This window comes from Lonchura striata, chromosome 1 (genome assembly GCF_046129695.1).
Source record: "Lonchura striata isolate bLonStr1 chromosome 1, bLonStr1.mat, whole genome shotgun sequence".
Classification (NCBI taxonomy): Eukaryota; Metazoa; Chordata; class Aves; order Passeriformes; family Estrildidae; genus Lonchura; species Lonchura striata.
Window position 1 is genome coordinate 61,676,370 of NC_134603.1, and position 21,761 is coordinate 61,698,130.

The 21,761-nt window shown below is 39.1% G+C and overlaps 1 protein-coding gene across 2 annotated transcripts in view; it reads right to left on the reverse strand.

Moving 5' to 3' along the window:
• The window catches only part of CTNNAL1 (catenin alpha like 1), a 57,329-nt gene that overhangs the window by 27,833 nt on the left and 7,735 nt on the right, over window positions 1-21,761 (reverse strand). For both annotated transcript variants that reach the window (XM_021528721.2, XM_021528720.2), the window contains exons 2-3: window positions 8,207-8,396; window positions 1,935-2,122 (exon numbers count right to left, since the gene is read on the reverse strand). In XM_021528721.2, the coding sequence (XP_021384396.1) occupies window positions 1,935-2,122; window positions 8,207-8,396 (378 nt within the window). The remainder of the gene's footprint in view (window positions 1-1,934; window positions 2,123-8,206; window positions 8,397-21,761) is intronic.

Here is a 21,761-nt window from a genome sequence, read left to right on the forward strand (position 1 = left end):
TTCCCAGACATGCACTATGCATAGAAAGGAGCATGCAGTAAAACCCAGATCACAAAGAATAGCTGTGTCCTGGGGTGCATCAGCTGGGCAAGGGAGGGGATTGTCCTGCTCTGCTCTGCACTGGGGTGGCCTCACCTCGAGTGCTGGGGGCAGCTTTGGGTACCAAAATATAGAGATATTAAGCCACTAGAGAGTTTCAAAGGAGGGCTATGAAGATGGTGAAGGGCCTTGAGTGGAACCCGTATGAACAGCTGCTGAGGTCACTTGGTCTGTTCAGCCTGGAAAAGAGGAGACTGAGAGGAGACTTCAATGCAGTTACAACTGCTTTGTGAGGGGAAAAGGAGGGGCAGGCACTGATCTCTTCTCTCCTCAGCGATAGGACTCGAGGAAATGGCCTGAAGTTTTTTCTGGGGAAGGTGAGGTTGCATATCAGGAAAAGGTTCTTTACTCAGATGGTGGTTGGGCACTGGAACAGTGCCAGGGAAGTGGTCACAGCACCAAGCCTGATAGAGTTCAAGAACCATTTGGACAGTGCTCTTGGGCAGATGGTGTTACTCATGGGGTGTCCTGTGCAGGGCCAGGAGTTGGACTTGGGTCCCCTTCAAGTAAGGATATTTTACAGTTCTGTGCCTATGGCAGTCAGAGTCAGATACACTTACTTGGTACTATGAGATTGCTTGAAATGCTTTCAAAATTAAATGCTGCACCTATGCTCACTATATTCATATTGGTGTGGATATGACAGTATTTTCATACATATTTAAAATTACCAGAAACCTAGCCTGCTCCTCAAAGGATATATTCTTCCTTATCCTTCCGTGATACATGCATTTGCACAGTTGCTCCATAGCCTAAACCTGCCACTTTTGGAAAGGTAAATTAATTAGGATTACTGCATGGAAACTGATATTAGTAACACTGCTGCCAACTGAATCAACCACTGAGAGAAGAAATGAGCACAAAGACAGCAGATCAGTGCAGCCAAGTCTAAAGCCAGAGAGAAGCAGGTAATTTCACTGGTTTTGAATGCTGGAGTGAACTAAGTGTCTTGGATCTAGGTGCTACAAAATAGAGTCCAGTGGGTCTGGAAAGTAAACTGGGACAAAGGAATACAACAGAGACACCATTAAGGAGTCAAAAGTGGAAAGAGGGACACTGCTCTAGATTACAAGCTCAAAATTAATGGAAACCCTCAGGCCTTATCAGGTTCTCATTTTTCAAACATAGGCTTTTTCTATTTTTGTTTTAGCACATTGTGAAGAAGAAAATGGAAGAATATCCTACAGGCAGACAGTGAAGTCTGCACTGCATGAAATTATATTTGAGGTTAAATGGGCCTTCACAGATTCTTTAAACCAACCAAGCAGTTTCATCCTAAATCTCAAGACCTAAGTTAAACTGTACAAGAAGCTTTTAATCTGTAAACCTCACTTCAACTGGCAGAGACTTTTACGTGCATTCCGCACAGCTTTTTGTCTAGATGCCAGAATGCTCTCTTTGTCTTAATCCTGATGGTACAAAATCCTGTCATTAGCAAGTAGAAGATTTATTGACCATTTTAATCAACAGACACACTTTTCACCTCACAGCACATTTAAAATTAAATAAGCAGTAACACAGCATCTTCTCTAACATAATAAGTGAATAAAGCAATATGGGTGATATAAAATGCAGAATGACTGAAAATTTTAATGCTACTGTCTTAGAGCCATCCCCTTTTGGATATCTGGTAAGTAAACATGTGCAAGGCATTCATTTTTATCTATTTATTTTATAATTCCTGGATACCTGGTAAGTAAACATGTGCAAGACATTAATTTTTATCTCTTTAATTTATAATTCCTCCACAGAGACAATGACAGTATCACATTTACTACTACCATTCTTTTGCACTGACTACAGGTATCAGTTGAACAGAAGAGAAGCTACAATACCTTGTTCCTGGAAGTTATAATTTGCTTAATAACAATTCTGTCTGCTAGCACCAGCACCTTTGTGACAGAAGAAAGCAATAACCTTGCAGCTTTTACCACACCCGTTTTGTCTGTAAAGATTGTTATGTGGCTATCAGATTCTGGATGATCCAAGCTTGCCACATCTGTAAGCTGTGCAATTGTTTCACCTAGAAGGAAAAAAAAAAAAAAATAAAGTGACTTTCCAGACTTAGAAGAAAGACACTGGGATATTAAGCATTCTTAACTTTTACCTTTGAGGGATAAGACAATTTCAGAGCTATCTACAATGCTTTTTATTTCACTTTACTTCCTTCAACTGACTGCTGGTGGCACCCTCTCCATATTTAAATGTGGATTACTATTCACTACTACCTTATTCTTCCATCTGTAACATACACTAATTTGTTTACAGTAATCTACAGCTATTTGAGGGGGGGGTGATGGGCAAAATTAGGGAGTGTGGAGGGAGAAAACATTCATGGGAGGTATTTTTCTAATTTTAATAGCCAAAGTCACACCAGTATTCACACTTGCAGCATCAATCCACTGAAATAGTGGGATGCAGCAAGGAAGAAAGAACTATAAACTCCCTTCCACTTTCCAAATTTCAATTAGCGTTCCCGTATTTTATAGGTTTCCTATTCCTTTAGAAGTCTCCAGGCATGAATAATAAAGAGATTCCAAACCGTAACTTTACAACTTGGAGGACTGAAGCATTATAGTGAAACTACTGCACTTTACATTCAAAGGAGGGCCACTGAACAGGGCACTGTCAGAGACAGGAGAGGAAAAAAAGGAAAGGAAGCACTGATTTTTGGTTCATGACCATCTTTGTATTCAACTTGGGTTTAATTAACTAGATATTTGAAAAGGTTTAATTAACCACTTTCCTTTTTTATGCAGGTAAAAACTCTACATCCACTGCAGCTAATGTATTTCCTTATCTGAGAAAGAAACACAGACCATATCCAATTGAATCTTCTGGAGTGCCCTAGATAGTAGCGCTATACAGGAAAGACAGAGCAATCTGTAACCAGAGAAGGGCTGCTAGGAGACTGGGCTCAGGCAAGCTCTGAGACATGATTTTTGTTAGCATGCAAGACAAGATGACCAACCTACAGCTGACCTATAGATCATCCTTAAAGATCAAATCTAGGCGATTTGATCAAATTCCCTATGACTCATTTGCAAAACCTCAACAAAGGTAATCCACCTAAGCAGGCAAAATACTCCAAAAGCCTGATAAAGCTTGTGCTCTCCTTTGAAGAAGTACTGGCACTCCAGAAATACCACACTATACAGAACAAGGAAGGTCTGACAGTCCTTCAAACTACAGAGCTCCACATTTCATAGTGCTTCTCTCCTCTGATACTTGTAATCCCTCAGGTTCTTAAGATGCCAAAATAGTATTGCATTATGGAAAGGAACTTCCAGTACATTTGCAGGGACCAGGCCAGGTCACAAAAGGCATGCTCCAAATAATCAGTCACCCAAATATACTGTACTATAGTACAGTCAGAGACAGTGAGTTCCACAGCTGAAGGCCCTGGAAATGGACAGAAGCAAGAGGACTTATAGAAGTACAGCTGCAGTTCAAAGAGTGAGGGGAAGCCAGAGGTACTCCCAGTGAAGCTGTAGGACAAGCCTCCAGTCAAATAAGGAGATCATTTGACAGTAAAACACACTGGCTATTGCATTCTCCACAGTCCAATTCATTTCACTGCACACCAGTCTCTACTTTTTCACCTCTGTCAGCAGATTAACCAATTTTTGTGTTGTCACAATACCCATGATAACATAAAATGTTGTAGAATCACACAGAGAACAATTAAAACAGATGCAAAGTTCTTTTGGTAACCAAAAGAAGATGAACACCATTATCCCATTCTTATGCTATGGGATTCACCTTCTTGAGGATGAATCAAGTCATAGGTGAAGCAGCTAGTTACACAAAGAGTTATCAGAGTACACTGAAACACCTGCAACATCTGCCTGTCAAAAATTCCAGATAGCCATAGAAACTCAAGACTTCTGGCTTTCTTCTCTGCCTATAGATCTGCAACTATAGGAACAGGAATTAAGCCCTGGGAGTAAGCTATGAGGAACAAGACTTCTTAGAGTAAAGAGATGGAGCTGGAGAAGCTATACCCAGATGGGTGTACACCAGTCCATAAAACACATCTGAGCAAATCAAAGAAACAGCTCAGTGTCACTGCAATTCTCCTACCATGACTGAGAGATTATGACAATTGGGTGATATTTCCAATGATAGAAAGACAACTGTCACATCCACGTCAAAGAAGGTTTACAAGAAAAAAATCAGTTTTATTGTGGGCTAGTCAGCCTCCAGGATTAACATTAAAATAATCTTGGAAGACATTACCACATTAAGCAGAAAAAAGCAATTAGGAAGAACAATCACAGACATGCCAAGGTGAATAGCCCTTATTGATCTGAGTGCCTTTTACAATGAGATGACACTGTTTTCAAAAAAAAGAAAGTAACAAATGCTGTGCATCTCAGCTTCAGCATGGCTCCTGCTATGATATCCCATAGTTTCCTTCTAACTTCATCATATGGACTAAGTGAACAAAAAGGTGGGTAGAAAATGAGCCTGACTGTTGGGCTTGGGGATGTTGATAATGGGTACAAAGTTCACCGGGCAGTCAACTTCCAGTGGTGTACCTCTGGGACTGACAGGAGTCATCAAAACTATTTCCTGGATGATGAGTCAGCATGCTCAGCAAGTGTGTGAACAATATCAAAGTGGGTGAGTGCCTGATACTGTGGAGGGCAGGACTGCTAGACAGAGGAACAGGCTGAAAAATAATGATCTGATAGAAAAGCTGTGAAGTCCAAGGGCAGTAAATACCACATCTGGGCCAGGGTAACCACTCAGCCCTACAGGCTGAGATCAGATGTTAACAGGGAATCTTTGTGGGGAAAGATATGGGAGGCCAACAAATAGTTGAACAGGAGTCAGCAATAATGGCCAGCTGCATGTGGAAGGCTGCAGAAAGTATTCTTCCATTCCTTCTGGCACTTGTAAGCCAGCATCTGGAGTACTATGTCCACTTCTGGGCTCCTCAACACCTCAGCTGACACAGTGGAGTAAGTGACATAAGGGGAGAGCTTGAAGGGGGGGAGTTATTCTGCCCCAAGAAGAGAAGGTCAGTGGCAGAGTCTTCTGTGCTCTACATCTATCCCCCCAGGGGGCAGGTATGGAGAGACGCAGACAGACTGATCCCAGTAGGTATGGTGATGAAACAAGATGTAAGAAAATACTTTTGCCACAGCAGAGGTGGTCAAACACCCTTAAGTAGGGGCAGAAGAAAGAAGTAAGAAATGAGCAGTGTACGAGAAATTGCATGATCTCCATTCTTGGGAGTTAAATGATGCTTACAACCTCAGTTATTCTGTGATTCCATTTAAACTTCCATTTTTTCAGCATCTTAACTTAGCCCTCTCTGTACTAAAATCAAAGCAAAAATATGAGAAAGCTATTTATTGCTTTTATTTTGCTCCATGTCTTCCTTTAGAGCTATGTAGTCAACCAGCAGAAAATACTGGAAAAGCTATGACACTTATTCCTGACATGTGCTTTCTCTTTTAAATTAGCCAGTCTTTCCTAGTTTTTAGAGAGAAAAATAAGACAAAAAGAAAATCACAGATGAGCATCTAAAGCGTACATTTAGAGCATCTGTAAGTTACATTCCTCTACTATACTATCACGGTAAATATTGACACAGTGCAAGAATAATGTAACCCAAAATCTGCTACATGACCCTCTGCAGTGTTTTAGGATTCTATTTTGAGTCAATCAAATTACAAGGTTTGTTACAAGCAAATAGTCATAACAAGTCTGAAACATTTCAAATCACTCATTATACCCTTCTCAAGAAACAGATACAACATCTGTCATCCTTCAAAGCCTCTGCAGAATATGCAATTGATTTAAAGACTCCCTACATTTTTCAGAAATTGAGATGCTTAATGTTCTAAATCCTTTTGTGTTTAAATCTTTTATGCCTTGCAAAATCTCCATTCCTAAGACACAATCTAATTTATTGGCTAAAAAGAAGTATGAACAGCTCTACCAGATTCCCTGCCCTAATGAGTAAAGGCTTTCTACTGCCTATGCCCTCAGAACATAGGGTTTATTAATATGGTCAATATTCTTGGCTGTAATTGTCCAGGAATTTTTTTTTTTGCTTGCTTGGGAACACCAAAGTTATTAAAAATGGCACTTGGGTTACCTTGTTGAGAAACTGAGTTCAGACAACATTTAGCCATAAGAATTTATCTGCTCAAAGGACTATATTACTTTGTCCACCACTGAACAGTCCACAGAGATACAACTGGCACATAAAACCCTCCATCAAAAAAATAACCAGGAGCAAACATGTTTGCTATAGTGGATTTCCCATGTAAGCTGTTAGATCTCAAATGCAATGAACAACTGAGCCATGCCAAAATAAACGTGAGGCTGACAGAAATGCAAACAAGCCGTATCTTCACTCCTCTAGACTGAGGCTGTTACTGCATAACAGGAAATAAAACTTTCAATACAAAAGAACTATAGTCTTTTGCTGGAATAAAGTATCACAGACTATTTTTAGGTTCTGAGCTCCTCCTGCATACAGTGATAGGGAGAAAAAAATACTTAACCACAGCATAACTAGCAAGTCAAGAAACAGATTCAGACTGCACTGCTCTTCCAGCAGCTGATTATTGATGTGAACTTTGGCAGTTTTGGCTTGTCAGCATTTTACTTGGATCTCTGAAGAGAAAACACATGCTTCACATATAATTGGAATGTTTTTAAATTAGGACATTTCTGTTTGCAGCCAAGTTTACTGGAGCAACTAGGAATTTTCAATCTAAGGTTTATCCAGAACAGTCCTTCAAATCCCAAGAACAATCATTCATCATCAGAGTGTTTCTAGACATTGTGACTCATTGTTGAGAGATTTTCAGAGGATTTCTTACAGCACCATACCCAATTTCTAAGCTTCTTTTTTCATTTAATCACAAGTAATAGTATGAACTGCATCCCCAAAGTCTGAGGCCAGAACAGCGATCCAACAAGACATACACCAGTTAGGTCACCAAAGACAAGCTCTTCAGGACTCTGAAGTAATTTCAAAGATAAAAACCAAACAGCCACCCAAGCCCCCTTTTTAACTTAACAGATCAGTTTCAAGTACAGTAACCCACATTTTGGAGTAGAATATTGCTCCATCCTACAGTAAGCAAGATATTAATGTTGAAAGGTTGTTGAAGGGTCATTTATTTGTCCCCACAACAGAAGCTCAAGATTGTCTCCCTGTGGCCAGAGCAAGTAGAATGTGTATCACACTTGCAGGGTCATCCACCTGCTCAAACTGGAAAAGCTTCAAGTAGCATTTCCCATAATCCAAAAGTATTTGAAAACAAAAACAAAACCTCACCCCACTAACAACAAAAGGAACATTCTACTAGATGTCATTTCAAAGCCTACACTGCAGATTTAAAAATATGCATTTACTGAGGGCCACTGAAATATTATGCAAGCAACAGTATTTAGTATCTAGGAAAGCAGTTTTTAGCACGACACTGACATTGTCTTACAGCATCAGAGAATGCAATCCCCTGTTTGCCTAAATAGAGTCTCCTGGCAGAAGGAGAGTGACAGCAGGCAACTCAATTATCCACACTTCACATTCAATTCTTACACACAGCAAGTTTGCAACGAAACTTGAATCCAGCAAAAAGGCAAGCATAGTATGATTTTCATTCTAGTGAGTGGAGTCATCAGATGACTGATGTGAGTCATCTTAGTGAGTCCTGATGAAATATGGGTTGACACTGACCTTCATTCAGACACTGAGATTTGGAATGCAATGACCACAGTAGTATAACACTTAAATAACTTTAAATACTCCACTTTTTTAACTTGGCAGCAATAAACTCTAAAGTTGCATTCCCAACACTCTGCTCTTTGTCTGTAGTAACATCATAAAAAAATAGCAGTCAGGTAATCCCTTGAGGCAAATGATCCTATAAAAATCAAAGCCAACACACAATTCCATTCCCTATTAGTAAGATGACAGCAATTTAAGTAAGTGACAAAATCAGGTAACAGATCAAGCCTTGAATGAACCAGCAGAGGAAGGTTAAGCAATTAAATAATAAAGTTCTTACATTATGCCTGACACTAAAAATAGTGTGCTAAAAATGGCACAAGTACAATTTCATGAGTAACTACATACCTGCTCTCCTTGCCTCGATGCAAGCAACACTCATTTCCTCCTTTAATTCATGGTTTTCATTGGCTATGGCTTCACCCACAGTAACAAATCTCCCAACTGCCAGGTTAACAGCCTGGCCCACTCGCTGGATTGCTTGCAGAGTCTTGTCTGAACGCTTTGGTTTATCCTTATGATTAATAAGAGTAGTTATCTGCAAACAAGAATAATTATTTATTAGAACATTTCAACTTTCATACTAAATGCAAGTTTTGAATTAAACTCAATAATAGATTTTTACAGTACTTTGCTAATAAAACTTAGTTTTGTGCTGTGTCAGGAGGTATCATTTAACTTCCCAGAGAATGAAAAAAAAATTGAAGTGTAATTAAGGTTGCTCATCTGCTCAGTTTATCTCAAATGAAAAGAGAGACTTTTACTTTTATTCCCCTCCCATTTGTAGTATTAAAATAAGCTGCTCTGGGTCTCAACAGCCTTTCACATAGCCCTTCCCCCATTAAAATATCCACCATACTCATAACTTAAACAGCCTCAATTACACGTTTCCTAGAATTCAGAAAAAGGTTGCTATTTTGATACAAGTTATCAGTAAAACAATTTGTGAGGATATTCCTATTTTGAGCTCCCCATTTGGCTTTTCTACCCACTGCAAAGTGCTATGCATTCCCTCTCAGATCACAGCCTGGCGATCAGCTGCATGCAGGCTGCAGGAGACTGAAGATTTGTCCAAAACACCAAACACAAGGAAACAAAGAGATCATTTTCCCTCACAGAGGAAAAAGGCAGGATTGCTGGAGCAGCTTCTGAACCAAGGCATCAGGTAAACATGAGAACAGTAAGCAACTCACAATTAACTAACTATAAACTTCATTAAAAACCTGAGCTTTACATTTTTTGCTACAATTCTTTTCTAGTGAGAGGCAGGAGAGAAATTAAACTCTGTAGTTTGAAACACCCTAAACCAGCATAAAAACCCAACAAAAATAGTCCTGACTGTCCTTGTCACCCATGCTCATATTTGCAATTAATTTATCTGATGTGGGTAAAACCTCAGTTGTGGAGAAGGTGATGCTTGTTTTAGTTTTCCCCATAATCAGGTCCCCAGCCTGGTTCACTGCATAGCTTCATGAATATTTTTTGGTGGCAAAAGGGAAAGAGTCCAACCTGAGGAAAGATGGGCAGAAGCACTCCTTTCAGCAGGAGTATAGTTTAAAAAGCCCACAGAACTCCACAGTAAGCCACATCCCCAGAAGCTCAAAGATGTCTGTTTAGAGAATCTCAAAATTACATGAATTATTTAAGTGTCTGAACATCTTAGCTATATCAGCTTGATCACAGATGTCTTTGCCATTCCTCAACAAGACATAAATCATCATTCACTCATTCACCAGTCAAGCCTGTGGTGGGACAGCATACAAGCTGCACTTGTAATGCTCACTACAAATTGAAGGACATAGCAGGAAGCAATGTAGGAACTGTTCTGCTTCATGATGGAGGGTTTACCCTCCAGATATCCAAGCTGTCTTTCTGGAGGAAAAAAAAAGTGTTGTTTAACACCTTGCTGAGGCTGGTTTTCAATGCCAGGAGCTGGTTTAGCCAGGTGTTCAGTATTAAACTCTTTGCAATGGGAAATATCAACACTTCATAGAGCAAGCACTTTGCACACACAAGAAAAATAAAAAAGCCAAAAAATCTGAGAACAGTGCTACCCTATGGAAGAACTGCTATGAGATATAAGAATATTTTGTTCTGGTACAAAACATCAGTACAGATATGCATTGTCTGCCCACTGCTTTTTTATATACATTCTTCTTCTCCAATTTGTATCTAAGCCATAAGGTCTAAAGGAAGGCCGCTTTCTATAGTTCATACAACAAATCTCTCCCTGTAAGAGACCCCTGGATCACCAAACTTCAATTCCAAAGCCTATGAACCTCAGATGCCTTTCCAGTGAAAAGATCTTCTTATGATGAAAACATAGTCTTAACAGAGAGTAAACTGAGGAAACATCTGAATATCTTCAAATTCATTTTAAATGGAGAATGACATTCCTCAAAACACACAATTACCATTACTTCAATGGAAATTCAGACCAACATTAAATTCATGGTATAAACAACTGCACTACACAGCTCTCCTGAATTCTTACACTGTAGGTACTTCAGGTATACAGAATTTAAAAAATACCTGTCAGCAGCTAATCTAACAATGCCAACTGGTGAATTCATGAATAGGCATGGCTAGCAAGCCAACTGAGAGCATTAGTCCAAATGCTGAAGAAAACCAAACAGATAGAAGATCTCAAGTTTGTTTTTTTCAACTGGTTTTAAGTAAAGAGCAACCCAACAATAGCAACTCAAATAAACAGCAACCCAATAATATTACATGGATTAATGGATTAATATTACATTCATACAGTTATTGACTTCTCAGAAGTATATATAAAATAACATTGGCCTAAAACAAACTGCAAGTTTACATACTGGCTGCAAGTTTACCTCCCACAACATTTTACACCAGTAGAAGTTTAAACACGTTCTGCATAACCCTGAAAAAAATACATATGCAAATAACACTGCAGAGTGAAAGGAATCCCACTGTCTCTTGCAAATCATCAAGGGCATTTATTTTAATTCCCATGTTACTGCAGAGGTATGCAAATAATAAAAATTATTAAGATATCACAGGTTAAATTCCCTTATTAAAGTTTTACAAAACACTCTCAGGAACACAAGTGCCTTTTACATTTCTGTAATTTCTTTTGCACTCTTTTCAGAGGGCATCATAGTTTCTGCAGCAGAAAACAACCCCTCTACTCCCCCTGCCAAGGTTCAGCAAGAGTAAGCAAGTGTTCTGACAGGTCTTATCACTAGTATCATCTTAACCTCATGAAGTTCAACAAGGCTAAACACAAGGTCTTACACTGGAGCTGGGACAATCCCCACTACCAATGCAGGCTAGGGGATGAATGGATTGGGAACAGCCCAGCAGAAAATGACTTGGGGGTACTGGTGCAAGAAAAATTGGACATGAGTCAACAATATGCTTGTACCCTGGGCTGCATCAAAAGCAGCATGGCCAGCAGGCTGATGGAGGGAATTTTGCCCCTCTATTCTGCTCTGGTGAGACCCCACCTGGCGAGGGGTGTACAGCTCTGGGGTCCCCAAGAGAAGGACATGGACCTGTTGAAGACAGCTCGGAGGAGGGCCATGAAGATGGTCAGAGGGATAGAGCACCCTCTTCTATGGGCAAAGACAGGCAGAGAGAGCTGGGGTGATTCAGCCTGCAGAAGGCTCCAGGGAGAGCAGCCTTTAACATATAAAGGTGGCTTAGAAGATTAGGAAAGACTTTTTACCAAGACCTGTTTAGTTTTTGAAGTAGAAAGGTCAACATTTTTAAATTAAAAGAGGGTAGATTCTGATTGGACTTAAAGAGGGAATTTTTTACCATGAAGGTGATGAGGTACTGGAACAATTTCCCTGAGCTGTGGAAGCCCCATCATTTTAAGAGTTCAAGTCCAGGTAGTTTTAACAACCTGGGGCTTTGAGCAACCTGGTCCAGTGGAAGGTATCCTTATCCATGGCAGGAGGGAAGAACTAGATCGTCTTGAAAGGTCCCTTTTAACCCAAACCATCCTCTGATTCTATGACCTACTCTAGACAGCCACTTGAGTGGCTTGTAGATCAAGATTAAACTCAACCTATATACACAGCAGCAAGGGCTTTGAAAATACCTCCTGGAATAATGAACTCTTAGCTGGGTAATATAATTTCTTCTCAGACAGGCTAACTTAGGGCCAATATAGTAACTATCTTTAACATTGGAATGGAGGGAAGTTGGTTGTGCTCCATACTTTTTTCAGGGAAGTCAAAAAACTGTATGGATTGACAGTTAAAAACAACCATTGTGAGAGAACCAATACAAAAGTTGGTCAACAAGTTTGAAACATCAGAGCAAACAGCTTCATGTAACACCTCTTTGGAGTGCGACCAACATTATATAGCAAATGCAGCCTATACTGATATCAGATTTGATAAGATGTTTCCTATAAAAAACTAAGTAGCAAACAGCCCTGAAATAGAAGTAGGTAGGTCATGATAAAAGAAAGATATGAAATATTGATCAGTTAAAGAAAAAAGGGTTGGGTTTGGTTCTAGAAATATGAGTTACACATAAACCAAATGTAATAATATCAAAGGCATGAGGAAAGCTGTTCAGATACCAGATGGGCTTCTCATAACCTGCCACCTGCAGAAAACACTGCTCTATAAACAATGAGAAAGATTTTTCAGAATTATGCATTCTCATTCCCTCATAGAGTGTTAAGAGTGACAGATACATCTTCCACGTCAAGCGAAGTTTTGAAAAAAGCAGAGGTAATGGCAACTGCAGTTTAGGATTCTTTTCAAGACTTAATTAAGCTTGTAATTAACGGGGTTAAAAAAAGAACAAGATCTTAACTTAGCAAGGAGAGGAATTTCACTAGTACATTAAGTGATAGACTGAAGGAAATTGATGCTAATAAGCAGTGCAAAGATTATTTAACCATTCCAGCACTCAATAATAATTGCCTCAGAACACAAATACAGCAGGGAGCATTAACAGGTCAATAAGAAAGACTTCTAAAATAAAGAATAAGCAAAGGTTTGCTCCTTACTTTTAAGCAATGTTTAAAACAAAGATAAAAAATTGGACAAGTTAAATGGAGAAAAGGAAAGACCCAGACAAAATTAACAAGAAATTTTCTCTGCAACAACCAACCGAAGGAACCCTAAGAGCCTATAAAAAGCTGAACTAGTAAAACTTGCAACACTTAAGATGCTTCAGATTATAATTGCTTTTCCCCTGCAGTCTATTCAGTTGGAACCAGACTAGACCTATTACTATGTTTTAATTTTTTTGTAATGAAGGAAACACCTGCAAGTCCTCGAACATCATCTAAGGCCTTCTTCAAGCTTAACGCCTCCCAGATATTTAATCTGTTATAGTCTGATCATGTATTTCCCAGTCACCGACATCTGTGATGTTTGGACAGGAGTGAGCAGCTGAAAAGATTACCTGCAAGTCTCTTTGAACAAGAGCAATACGTTACATGCTGTTTACTTAAGGATTTACTGATCAGGTCCTAGAAAGGAAACAGTCCTTTTGATGGTACTCACCCTCTGTTTAATGTGAGTTCTAACACTATTTCCATGGAATGTTTATCTGAGATTTGAGACAATCAGTTTAAGGAGTGTCTCAAGAATCTGTCAGCTACATTCTTTTGCCACTTGTTATGAGAAGCCACAGAAAAAGAATGGCCTTTTCTCAAAAACTTTACCAAAACTAAGAGATATAGCCATAATGTATTCAAGATGTACATCATATTTAAGAAAACAAGCTCAGTTGTGGCAATTTTTGAGCAGCTGTTTTCAGATCTTTTTGAGGACCTTCAGATACTGACATTTATGTCATTATATACTTCATGCTCAGGAAGCATCATGACAGCACACTTAGCTAAAAATATTCTAATGTCTATTTATTGTCAGTGTAATTAAGTCTTGCATGACAGAATTAAGTGATACTTAAAGAGACTAGGTTTCAGGAAGTATTTATAGACATCTATAAATAAAACCAAAGGAAACAGCTATTTCACAGCCCCTGCTACAAACACAAGAGTTAAACTGACAAGTCATATTTGGAAGATATCCTGCCCACCTCTCTCCTTATGAAAGTATCCACATTATACACAGGACAATTTAGACTCTCAAGAGTAATATTTGTTACTGCCTCTTGTGTGGCGGGTTGACACTGTCTGGATGCCAGGTACTCACCAAAGACACTCTATCATTCCCCTCCTCAGCAGGAAAAGGGAGAGAAAATATAATAAAAGGCTTCTGGGCTGAGATAAGGAAGGAAGAGATCACTCACCAGTTACCATCACAGCCTAAATAGCCTCTGCTTGGGGGAATTACACGTATTTATGACCAACCAAATTGGAGTAGGATTGTGAGAAGTAAAACGCATCTTAAAAATACCTTACCTCTATCCCTCCCTCCTGGCCTTTATTTCTGATTCTCTACCTCCTTTCCTCCACCAGCACAAGGAGACAGGGAATGGTGGCTGTGATCAGTTCCTCACATGCTGTTTCTGCTGCTTCCTCCTCAGCAAGAGGTTTCTTTCCCCTGCTCCAACATGAGGTCTCTCCCATGGAAGATGGTCTTCCATGAACTTCTCACACACATCCTTCCCATGGGCTGCAGTTCTTCACAAACTTCTCCAGCATGGGTTTCTCCCACAGGCTCCAGTCCTTCCTCCTTCAGGAACAGGTTGCTCCAGCATGGGTGCTCCTTGGGATCACAGATCTTGTCAGGAAACCTGCTCCAACATAGGCTCATCTCCCCAAGGCCAGAGGCCCTGCAAGGAACCACTCCAGTGCAGGCTTCCCACAGGGTCACAGACTCCTTCAGATATCTACCTGCTCCAGCATGGATCTCTGCATCCCTCTGAACCTGCAGGGATGGGGCTGTAGGGGGACAACTGCCTCACCATGGTCTGCACCACGGGCTGCAAGGGAATCTCTAGTCCTGCAACTGGAGTACCAACTTTGGAGTCTGCAGAATTGTTTGTCTCATATTATCACTCCTCTCTTCTCTGGCTGCAATTACTTCTGCACAATAAATTTTCCCTGCTCTTAAACACATTATCCCAGAGGTGTTACCACCATCCCTGACTGACTTGGCTTTAACCAGTGGGTCTATCTTGGAGCCATCTGACACTGGCCCTGCCAGACATGGGGGAAGCTTCTGGCAGCTTCTTGCAGAAGCCACTCCTGTAGCCTCCCCATTACCAAAACCTTGCTACACAAACCCAACACACTCATATTCACCCTGGAAAAGTAAATGCTTTGAGTGACCTCACTTCCAGTGTGTGAAAAGAGTCTACAGGAAAGATGGAGAGGGTCTATTACAAGGGCATGTAGTGACAGCACAAGGGGGAGTGGTTTCAAACTGAAACAAGAACTGTTTAGATATTAGGAAAAAAGATCTTTACCCTCAGCGTGGTGAAGCACTAGAACAGGCTGCCTAGAGAAGGGGATGCCCTACCCCTGGAAGTGTTCAAGGCCAGGCTGGATGGGGCCCTGATCAACCAGATCTACTGGAAGATATCCCTGCCCTTGGCAGGGGGAATTGGAACTAGATGACCTTTAAGGTCCCTTCCAACCCAGGCCGTTGATTCTTTATATTCTATATAGATCAGCTTTCCTGCTAGAAAAAATTCAATATGTTATCTCTATACAATGAGGATTAGCTGCCTTACAGTAACAGCTCCACTTTCATTTTGTGTATTTTCTGCTTTCTACCTTCCATTACCTTTATAATGGTAGAAAATTTCCTTCTAAAAAAAAAAAAAAAGTAATACCAGGAATGAACAGTCTTTGCTAAGAAAATGTAATAGCACAGATTAGATACTGGGAAAGAAGTTACAAACTCCTACAAGAAGAGTGCTGTAAGGTAAATTTAGTTGCATTGAATACAACACATGGAAATCTTGGTCAAAAAGGCCTTTCCCACACTGCTTGTACTTTCATTAGCTCATCTTGTGTTTGGAGACAGAGAGGAACTTCTAACATTATATTTTAGGTACTGTCTCTCATTAGGTCCTGCACACTCCTAGAGGAGGATCAGGTCTTCAGACTGATTTAGCCAGACAGCAGCACATGTTGTTCCAACACCCACACCCACTACAGAATACAACCATGCGTCAGACAGAGCAGAGAAGCAGCAGCTAGCATTTGACATCCTGTCCATAAGGGCTACAAGCAGAACTGCCACACAGACTTGTCATCACAAGATGAGCCTCAGGGATCTTAGGAAGTGAACAAGGACTACCTGCTCATCTGTCCTAGAAAACAAAAGTCTGTTAAGATTAGGTGCCTGTCCAGGCACTAATGGACATCCTAAGCTTTTTGTACAATTTCAAGCACTAAAGTATTTTTTAAAAGTTCAGCTGGTGTGTGGGTTTTTTGAATCAGAAAATTTGTATCTTCCTATTCATATTTAATTTTGTGAAAAATACAAGAAATAAACTTTGCAGAAACTCAATTTTAGAAGTTTTCAAAGGTTGCTAACTACTAATGCACTAGTTAACTGTAAGAACCCATAATTTTTTAATGCTGAAAACATTATTTCAGACAATTGCCCCTGCTTTATAGACTACTTAACCAGAACAGTTTCTTCTATACATTATTATACAAAGGGACAATCAACTCTTCTTGCAGAAGTCACACAGACCTCAACACATCGCTCAGGATGCTAAGTCAACACTTTTGAGACAGCCTCCATGAAGTGATGTAATCCAGCTATCCTCTATTTATGAATTTTCCTCGTAGTCCCTCTGGACTGGTGTCTAGAAGAGCAGTACAAATGCACTGCATATCCAAGACTACTGAGTACTTAAACCTATGGCATTGAGACTTGTGGCATTGTACCTTTACCTGGAGGCTTTTTAAAAGTATATTATCGTTGGTTTTATATACATCTTTTATAAAAATCTTTAGGGAAGCAAATTAAACAAACTGTAACAACCTGTAGGTTGGTTCACTTATCTGTGGGCAAATGCTAACATGCTTAGCAGAGCCTCAGGCAATCTTTCACATGCAGTGTCTAACAAGCTGGTAAGCCACCTTTGAAAAGGAAGGAAGAACAATCCATGACCTGCAGGGACAAGCAGGAGCTGCCAAGCACCACACAAACAGCCTAACCAGCTCAGATCACTGGAGTACCTCACCTAATATCTTACATCCCACAGACCTCCACATGTTTGCCTAGAAAATATAATGAGAATTAAACAAGCAAATGCAACATGAGCTACAATGCACTTGCAACCAGATTTCCAGCTGGCTAACTGCAAACTGTACATTAAATTTTAAAATACCATAATATCTAATGTACAGTTCTCACAAGCACAATACCTTCACCAGGTAGAAATACTTTCTAGAAGAGATGAAAACAGTCCTCTTCACCTCCTTCACATCTACACTTAAAATCTACTCTTTGCAAAGTTCACCAGGAAATAGAAGAGTACACAACTTCAAATTCAAATACACACCTCAGAGTATCAGTACCATTGCTAGGTACTTGTTAGGCATTCTTGGAATTCTTAAAAGAGATCAAAAGAAAGGATTCAACTCAGAACAAGACTATACTATAGCAGTGAATACTCTTTCTTTGTGCTGAATGCATTCCTTGAAAACCAAGAAACTTTTAAATTTCAAGTTCCAAACCAAATAGCATTGAGGAAATTATTAGCTAAGATGTGATATAGATGAACTTGTTCAAATGTAGTGCAGCAAATTGACATCAATTTATTTCCTCCAGTGTGTGTTATTTTGGAATTGGGGATTTGCCTGATAGGTTTTCTTTGTTTAGTTTTTGGAGGTGTTTTTTGTTTTGTTTTGTTTTTCCCCAAAGCAACAAGAACTTTGAAAATTTCAGTACTTTTTTTTTGCCCCCCTATGGGATTAAATTATTTCCAATTTTTTGTAAATTGTGGAAAGGAGTATCAGAGTGGGGAAAAAAAGGAATGACACAAGTCACTATTTTTGCAGTCTGTGGATTCTTGATATTATGTAGAGGATTGAATTAATGATGTTATTAAAGTACCCTACTGTAGAAGAGAAATATGCTTTCTTTTTAATGTTCTCTTTTCATAGACTTCTTAAAACCAGGGATCACCACTGATCTGCAGAGGTGAAGTAGAAAAGTAGACAAAAAACAACCTGCATTGATGCTATCCTCTTTTCCACACTTGGAAGAGGGGCTCAATCACTGGAAAATCATTAGTGAAGCTTAACCAATGATCAAAGGTACCTTGTTTACTCTTAGTCCCACATGGTATGCAAGTCAGAGGACTGCCCCACTGTTCACCCAAAACAGGCGTCTTCAGAATTTCTATAGCAATGAGTGACCATGAAAAAGATCATTTTCAGACAATTCAAATCTAACCTTGCTTCTCTTTTTAAAGAGATGTATGCAAGTTCACAGAGCTGGCACCAAAATTTGCACCTTTGAGCAACTTACCATGAGTTTGCAAAGACAGTTTTTCAAACAAGGTCCAACTTAACTTCTTCTCATAATAGAATATGTGCATCAACAAGCACACTGGATATCATAAAATATGCATTCACTATTACAAAAGGTGTTCAGAAGTAAAACTGGCTTTCTAACTCAACTGCTGTCTTGAAATGCACAACCACCTTTCTAGAAAAGGTGAGTATACAGTCCAGTAAACCAAACAATTGGGTTTCAAGGCATACCAGGCAGTACATTTTCCTCCCCTCCTATTGCTCTTCAGTATTTTCTTACCCAAACCTAGAAATCCTGGGCAGGATTAAGTCTAGAAAAATCCAACTCAGAAGGAAGTTCATTGTTTAAAGTGTACTTTCAGATGTGGTCAAAACAGATGCAGACATGTTTTCAGCACCAGAGAGATGCAAGTCTCAGAAATAACTATTTACTAACATAATCGGGTAACCTCAAAACCAGAGACTGGCAAACACAACTTGCTGTTGTTAATGTACCTAACCTTGTACTGCTTGTGCGAACAATGCCTGAGCCAGCTCTGAGCTGCTTATTAAAAAAAAACAAAAAAAACCCCACTACTGTTGTGGAACTAAAAACTCAGACATGGTAATAAAGGATGTAGCAGGGACAACACACTTATTTCACACTTATTTCTGCAACTGAGAATTCTTTCTATTCAAACTGGATTGGCTCCTGAAGATGTAGAAAATGCTTCTTGTTAGTACATAAGCAGGTGGCTTCCCCGCCATGAATACCAGCTCTTCAATCCTTCTTACACTGCATCTTCCTGACAGAAGAGTTCCTTCAGCCTCTTTCAGAGAAGGCTTCCTTAGCAGCCTTTTGACATCCCACTTCAGCTCAGAGCAACACCTGGCACTCCACTTTGAAAAGTACAGACTTGCTCTAGGGATTAACTGAGAAGTACAGTATGCTCTGGAAAATGCTATGCAAATCCAACTACTATCCACCTACAAGAGTGCAAAACAAAAACTTAATATAGTCCAGGAACTATCATCTTATTTATGCTAAAGTGCCTGTATGTTCTTTTGATTGCTTCATTGAAGAGCTCCAGGGCAATAAAAACTCATTCAGTTGGAAAATTTAAGAATATTTAAATGAAACACAGAGATACAATATAGAATCTTTGGTAATTAAAAGGGAATGCTCCATGCACTGGTCTAACTCCTACATGTTAAGTGTTAGCAACATTGCACTGCATTACCCGCCTACTTGTAAACATTCTTCATGCCTGTGAATAAACAAACAAACAAAAATACTATCATAACCCTCACATGCTGAAAAGATTACGTTATTACAGAACAACTTTGCTTTATTATTTGAATAATAGGATTTGTGTGGTTCTAAATGGTTGTATTAATTCTGTTTAATAAAAACATGTTTCTGTAAGACAAAATAAACATTTTTTTAATTTGTTTATGCACATCAGAAATAACTTTGGGATTTGCACATAAAATACTTTTGTGATTTGTGCTTAGGAGTTATCTTACCATTTGAGAATTCATTTTAGGCATACAACTAAGAAATAATCCAATTCATTATCTAAAGTAGAGTAACAATTATAACTTAGCTCTACAGTTTATATCACCTCTCATTTACCCCATTAGCTTTAAACAAGGCTATTAATGAAATGCAGTATAGCTCAATAAGTGAAAAATAGACTTTAAGGTTCTATCTAGCAAGAGTTATACTTTTCTAATGAATTAAGAAACATAAAATAAATCCATGCAGAAAGCCACAGGCTCATAGTACCACACAACAGTTTTACTAAACTATAATCAGAGCTGTTTGCAATCATTAATTCATAAATCATCCTTTGGGGATTTCTCTACCTAATCTGTCTAAAACCATCTGTTAACAATGATGAATAGCAAGAAAGCTGCTCTAATTCTTCTTGTGCAGGATCATAGAGAGGTAGTTTTGATTTAATGCTCATTCTACTGGAGAACTACAAAAATTTGTTTTATCTGCACACAAGTCATTAATCAGATCACAAAAATATAAAGGATATGGTACCATTGGAAAAAAGCAATTGATTTTCAGCTATGTCAGTAAAAAGTATCTTCCTTCAGCCACTTGAAATGTTAGTCTGACTCATTTATCACATCAAAGACTAAGGTATTGAACATTATAAAGCAGTAGCCAAGCTTAACTCAAAGCAAATTTTACTATCCAAGGGTTCACAGAAAAAAAAGCCTGAAACCACAGCTGTTTCGTCATAGTGCCATTGCTCATGTGATAAAATGTTCAAGTGTAATTTTACTTGTAAAGCAGAATATAATTCGTGATAGTAACATCATTATTTATTAATGCAATAAAATAATTTCATTTATCTTTTAAAGTTATTCTAAGGTACTCCTGGGCTCCCCAGCATATCTTATAAACCACAACTGTAAATGATAATCTATTTCTCTTCCAATGTTTCACAATAACCTAGCTTCAATGACTAAAAGCTGTCAATTAAAAACTTGTCTCATTAAAAGGAAACCTGCAAACACATCAGCCAAGAAATACAATTGATACCTTGAAATAATCACCTTTTCTACATCCAGATGACAATCTCCTGAGAGTTACTCTTCTGCATAAATCGAAGTGAAACCATCAGGTTCCTTTAGGGGCACAGAGCACCAAGTGTAGGCTGAGTAACAGCTGAGCTTCTGCCAGAAAAAGAATTTGCACGGAGCGCAAGATGCTTAACACAAACCAGAAGCTCAGAACTTAACCCGCAATACCTATGGAACCACAGGGAGAAGAGTCATGGAGTTAGTGACTAATTGGAACTACGGAGGTGCAACTCAATACCCAGGCAGCACCATATGCTTCCGGACCCACAGCAGTTACAGCATATGATCCACGGCAGAGCCTCTCTGCTGTACAGGATGTAAACTTTTCTGACTTCAGCAGGAGGTTTTGCCTCTCTTCATACAAGTTACAACACAAGCCTTTACATCACAATATGTAATTTTATTACTCAACAGTAGTACCAAGTTTCAAGCCTAAAGTGAGTACCAAATTAATTCATAAGAAGAAAATTCTGGAAAAGACAAGAAACAGTTTTTCAAAGCTTTCAAATTACCAGGATTTTTAATGTACAGAAAAACAAAGACATTAAAAGGAGAGCATGCAGATCTTTTTTTTTTTCCCATCAGATGCAATGAGCTAAAGACAAATATGGATCATCCTACTTTTTCCAAAAAAGAATTTTCTCATCCTCCAAAAAGAGCCATAAGGGGCAATGCACCAGCCAGCAATGTAAGAACCCTTCAGCACCTTAAGACATATGAAAGAGAAAGACCTAGCGGTACCAAAAAAATGCCCAGTGAAACAAGGCAGCCAAGGGATTTGCTGGAACAAATCTGTCAGTGCATCTGCTGCATGGGAAATGCAAATAAGCCAAAGAGAATGTGAGTTTGGACTGAAGGCTGAAGTTCAGGAAGGGAATGAGACAACACATATTCCTTTAGATTACAAATTAC